This window comes from Equus caballus, chromosome X, assembly GCF_041296265.1.
Source record: "Equus caballus isolate H_3958 breed thoroughbred chromosome X, TB-T2T, whole genome shotgun sequence".
In the NCBI taxonomy this organism is placed as follows: domain Eukaryota; kingdom Metazoa; phylum Chordata; class Mammalia; order Perissodactyla; family Equidae; genus Equus; species Equus caballus.
This window is the reverse complement of record NC_091715.1, coordinates 41,194,661-41,200,660: the sequence shown is the minus strand read 5'-3', so window position 1 is coordinate 41,200,660 and position 6,000 is coordinate 41,194,661. Positions and strand designations below refer to the sequence as shown.

At 48.7% G+C, this 6,000-nt stretch overlaps 1 protein-coding gene across 1 annotated transcript in view; it reads left to right on the top strand.

Moving 5' to 3' along the window:
- Positions 1-506: 506 nt before the first annotated feature.
- The window catches only part of DGKK (diacylglycerol kinase kappa), a 115,737-nt gene continuing 110,243 nt past the window's right edge, over positions 507-6,000 (top strand). Inside the window, exon 1 of the mRNA XM_001917410.4 lies at positions 507-1,133. Coding sequence (XP_001917445.3) covers positions 507-1,133 — 627 coding nt within the window. The remainder of the gene's footprint in view (positions 1,134-6,000) is intronic.

Sequence of the window (6,000 nt, the reverse complement as noted above, 5' to 3'; positions counted from 1 at the left end):
ACACAGGATGGAAGCTGTTATAAGCAGCAGCTCACAGCTGAGTGGTTAGGGGGATTACAAAGACCCTCAAGTTGCCTCAGGCTTTTTTTTTTTTTTCCCTGCATTTGCGTCACTAAAGGGTTAAACGCGGCCAGGCTCCAACCACCCCCCTCAACGCTGCTCCACTCCCCCTCCCCTTTTTGTCTCCCCCCTCCCCTCCCGCGCGTCGTTAGGAGGTCATCAAGCGCTCTGTCCAGTCCGCGTTCGCAAGCCCCTCTGCTTCCCGCCCATCGGGCCCGTGGCTGCTTACGAAGAGGTGTGCGCTCACCGAGGGGCGTGTTCCAGCCCTGAGAGTCGCTGAGCGCCCCCGGGTTAGACCTCAGAGCCGAGCCAGCCATGGAGTGGGGCGGGGGAAAGTTTGGCACCCTGCAAGGGGTTGTCGAACTGGAGTGGGCGGGGCGCCCGAGAATACTTTAGCCCTCCGAGCTCTGGGGCGCAGGCTGCCCGACCTGAGGAGGTGTGCGGCCATGGACCGCGGAGCTGCCGCGGCCCAGGGCACTGCCCCGCCTCAGGATGGAGAGCAGCCCGCGGAGTCTCCAGAGCCGCCGCCGCCGTGGCCGCCGCCGCAGCCACCGCCGCCGCAGGCTCCTCCGCTGCTCCACGCGCCTTCGCCAGAACCCGCACCACAGTTCTGTCCAGAGCCTGCTCCAGAACCCTGTCCGGAGGCGACCCCAAAACCAGCCACAGAACTAGACACAGAACCGATCCCAGAACCAGATACACAACCGGCCCCAGCGCCAAGCCCAGAACCAGCCACAGAATTAAACACAAAACTGATCTCAGAACCAGCCAAGAAACCGGCCTCCAAACCGGCCCCAGAACCAGCTCCGGAACCAGCCACAGAACCGGCCCCAGAACCAGCCACAAAACCGGCCTCAGAGCCGACCCCAGTACCAGCCATAGAACCGGCCCCTGAGCCGGCCCCAGAACCAGCCACAGAACCAGCCACGGAGTCCTGCCGTGAGCCGGCTCCAGAGTCCTGTCCGGAGCCGAGTCCAGCACCAGGTCTATTGCAACGTCCGGTGGTCGCTCCAGAGAGGAGTCTGGGAACCTCGTCATCGCCCCGAACGCCGGTGCTGTTGTCCAGCATAAAGGTAAAAAGACACCCTGGGGCAGAGGGGAGAAAAGCAAGGCGAAGCCGGATGGCTATCAAGCTCGCGGGACTCTGGGTACCTTTAGCATCCCATTTGGCAGCCAATGACTGGCAAAGATGCTCAGAAAGATGCGGGCATGAGGGAGCCTGGGGGAGTGGGAAGCAGTTGGGAGGCGGGAAGCAACATGTGGAAGCGAGAGTGGGCTGTTTGGGGCTAGAAAGAGGGGTGACAGCACCAGGTGGGAGTCGGAGCACTTTTCCCCGTGGGGGGAAGTGACAGTGCGGTGAGCGCCTGTATCTTGAAAAAGAGGAGGAAGATGCCCCCAGGGAGTGCAACAGACCTAGAGAGGTGTTTGGGACTGGCTCGGGGTACACAGGGATGGGATTGAGTGGGGCCGGTGGGACACACCTCAGCCACGGTCACTGCCGCAGAGGCCCAAGCTGCGGAGCCGCTGCTGTCTGCTTGGCCCCCTCCCTGCCACTGGGGAGGGGGTCCTCAGCTGAGGCGTGACTGGCGGCGCTCCAGGGGGGTGTCCGGCTCCTCTGCCAGTTGCTGGGCGCTGACACTCCGGGTGGGGATGAGGGGATGGGCGGCGCCCACGCGCACTGCAGGGGAAGGGCAGGGTTCACCGAGGAGGAGGGGGAGAGCATGCGTGTGTCGAAGCCACCATTCCATCCATCTGCAGGATTTCCCGGCAGGTAGGTGCAAACACAGTGATGGGCCGCGTCACAAGCGGGCGACTGGCATTCCGCACCGGGGCCAGTTGGAAAGGTACGGGAGTCCTGGTTTAGAGAAACGAAAACAGGAGTTGGCATTTGAGAGAGTGTGAATGGGAACTCTCATCTCTTCCAGTCTTCAGAGATGGCTTCGTAAACCGTTGCACTTAGCAGGGAGAAGACAGTGGAGGATTCTCAGGCACCCTCCCAGGAGGGAGAGGGGAGGAAGAAGGTTTTGGTGTTTGCCTTGGACCCCTGAAACCCCATCCGTTCCTCAGCAAGTGTCTGTCTTTCTTGCTTTCTCTGTGCTCCCCCTACTCTTCCTTTCCCGTAAACTTTGTTGTACGAGACTATGAAAATCATCATGATGCATACATACACCTGTATTTAGCTTCCCCTGCAGGAAAAACAAAACAAAACAGATAGAAACAAACAAATATTACACTACACCAACAATGCCTGTCCATCCTGCTGCCTGGTAGGGTGTAGGGACATTCTGGAATCCTTCTGCTGTGGACCACACACTTGTAGAATGTAAAGGGGAGGGAGCAGAGGTTGGCATCGCAAAATAGAAATGGAAGCGCTGGTTGCTTCCTGAGTTATGCGCAGGGAGGCTTGCGTTTGCAAAATAACTGCAATGATAAACAACTGAAAAAGAGGAAAGCTAAGGCGAAAAGTTTCACAGGGAAAAAAAGTGCAGAGGTTTAAAAATAAATAAAATAGGGCAGTCTGAGACTAACACAATTTTTTTAAATCCAACAACCCCGCTCTCACCAGGGGGTGGATCTCTCCCCTTCCTGCAATGGCCCTTCCCTGCAGTGATCTCAAGAAAAGAAAGGGCAGGGCAGCTAGACATGGGAGGTTACCCTAACCCTAACGGGGTGCTTGCTCTTGTCTTTTTGGAAAAGTTTGCATGACGCAGGTGGGAGGGAGGCCAGCAAGGACCACCTGAACTGTGGCCTTCTTAAGTGAGATTTCAGGAACATGGCTGACGAACTGACACTTGAAAACTTAAGTACCAAGATGGCCAGCAACTACATGGCCCCTTTGGCCTCTGGAAGACTGACTGGAGTCCAGGAGGTCCTAAGGTGAGCCCTGTGACAGTGGGAAAGCATCTCCCACCAGCTTGATAGGAAAACGTCTGTTTCCAGACAGATAAGGAGGATAAAGGTAAAGGGAATCAGGTTAGCTTCTTCTACGTAGTGCCCACTCAGATGTGCTGACCAACTGACCCACAGACACTTGACAGTCCTGGCAGGGGACCAGGACCCCCAGGGGTTTGACTGCTCTTGGTAGAGCTGGTCATTTGCTCAGTCAGTTATCTTGTAGAATGGGGTTAAGAACCCTGACCATCCTTTAAGAGGGCCACGTAGATGAACCTGTCAGTGGCTCTAGAGGATTTTGAAGAATGCAAAGCATCTGGGTAAATGTTCAGATTGCTGGAAGCCTAACCCTTCTCCAACACTCTATGTGTTGCTATGCAATTGCTCTCTGGTGCATACGGGAACATCTGATCTTCAGTGATAGGACCCTTCTCTGCTGCATCCTCCTCAGGCAAACAGCACCTGCTACCAGCTGACTTCCATCTTAAAATTCAAGGCAAACAGGTTGCCATCTTAGCTGGGGTGGCATTGTTCTCAGACACTGCCTCCTGGAGGCAAGCTTGGGAAAAAACATGTATATACACACACAATTTCAGAGATCAAAACAAAACACAGCTCTCATCGTATGATGAAATCCTACATGTCAGGGCACAGTCAGTACCAGTAGCTTGAAACTAGCCTGATAAGTCAAAGGATGAAATGAGCAAAACCAAGTGTTTGGATGTGACTACAGGTTTCTCCCAGATAACTTTGCTAACTGGTGTTGCAGCATAAAAACCAATGTCTTCCGCTGTGTAGTCTGCTCTCTTTTGGGGTTTCAGAACCTGCTGGTTGCAAATCTATGCCAACCATGAGGGTAGAGACTGAGAAAACGGGGCTCACATTTTCTTTCTGAATAGATACCAGGATAAGATAGTCTGTGAACCAAATCTGTCTATTTCTTTCCTTTCTAAAATGTTTTCATTTCCAGGAAATGAGTGGTGGTCTCCCACCTGGTGGCAGCAAGCGTAAGTAAGGATGTGTGAATTGGTTCTTTAACAATGCTATAACTCTCTTGGGGGAAATGGGGCTTAAATGAAGTGGACCATATATGTTTCTCTCCTCTCAACTAAGGTTGGAAAAATAAGAGTTTATATTTTTATTCATTGAGTTTGACCAGCTATGAAATTATAATCACACCATACAGGTGATTGATGACAATCTGAGAAGAAATACACTTTTGTGGCTTTTATTTCTGCAATGGGGAAGCATATGTATATACCTCCTAATAACGATCAGCAGTTACTATTACACCACAAAGCCTAACACAACAGTTTCCTGGTTTGGTTTTTTTTTTTTTTTTTTTTTTGCACATTTTCTTGCAAAGTATCGAGCATTTGCTTAAATGATATCTGATAATTCTTGCCTGAATACTTTATCCTATTACCTATTTCTGAGCTCCTCAAAAATAGATACTGTCTCTCTTCCCGACTTGTACTTAACACAATTCAGCCCTCCCTATTTTTGCTCAATAAACACTTGTTCAAGCTTGAAATCTGCCCATTCCATTTCCAGCAACACTGTAGAGACTGCTGCTGTGCATGAATAAAAATATGTTCTCATTGGTTTCAGAGTGAGGAGTAAATGCTTATTTAAATAGCCTGGAATATGTAGCGCTTAAGGAAATACAGTCCATCTTTCCATTTTCAGAATGGATGTTGGAACCATAATTAAGAAGCAAATTACTAACAATCAAAAAAAAAAAAAAAGGTTTAGAAAGTGTCCTTATCCCCTGCAGTCCCGGCAGCAGCAGACTAATGATGATCTTGTTGCTTTCAGGGGTAATAAATTTTTATCCTAAGTGAATAGAATATCTGCAGTGACTGTAAACAGCTTCAGAATTGTGGATTCAAGTGTTTAACCTGTTGAAGGTCAGGATGAAATTACTTTCTTTCCTCTTAGGTTCTTTCCCCGCTTCTTGCCGGGTTTTGATAATACCGTCTGATTTATTTGTTATATTCTGAGAGCTCCTGAGCATTTGCTGCAGGATGTTCTAGAAAAGATAATGAGATATTTGGTCAGTGGTCTTTCTTTTCTGAGAATACAATTCTTATGTGTTTATTAAAATCTCAGACTGGGGCTTCTGCAGATCTTTAGCCCAAAAGGAAAGGCTGAGCCATTACCCAAAGTGCTTCCAAGGAAAGGGGGAAAATCCACAGAGGCCAGGAAACCATTCAGGGGCATCATAATAAGGATTATATAATTCCTTTCACTAGTCTGTCACATTACAGTTTACAGAATACTTTCCTCTGCATTGTTAACTCTTTTATTCTCCTGAAGAAGGCAGCAGAATGGGAGAGGGCAAAAATAAAACTTGACACCTAATAGGATACAACTAGTTATCTATTATAATTTTTAAAAATATCCAACATACGGCTTTCTGTGATACATAAGATCCTAATTTGTCTAAGAACAATCTTTAAGCTGACATTCCATCAGCCCTGACTTTTCCCAAAGCATCTGATGCTCCCAGAGGGGCCATCATAGAATAGGAGCCTGGGAAGGAAGGAGAAGAGGAAGAAGACCCTGAACCTATCTCTCCCAAAGAAGACCTTTTGTGGGGGGAAAAATAAAATAAAGAAAAAATTCTGCTAGGAATGACGTGCCCAGATTTTCCAAGGCCCATCAACTGTAATTCCCTCAGTGGACAAAAAATAATTTTAAGGATTAAAGAAAGCAAGCATTCATTCCTAAATGGAGATGCGCCACCTTCACCAAAGCAAACAGACCTTATTCTCAAAATAGAAAAACAAGATCAAAATTTTAAAAAAGGAAAGGGACAGTGACCCCAGATAGTGAAACTTATCCCTCCCCTGAAAATTACTTTAAGAAAAAGAAGAAATTCTAAGGGGAGGTGCTCCTCGCCCTCACCAAAGCCCATGAAACTTATATCCCCAAGAGGAAAATTAAAATGAGAAGAAAGAGAAATCATCTCAAGATGAACAATATTTCTAACCTTAAAAAAATACACAAAATTTATAAACTTTATTTGCACCTCATGGCCCATGC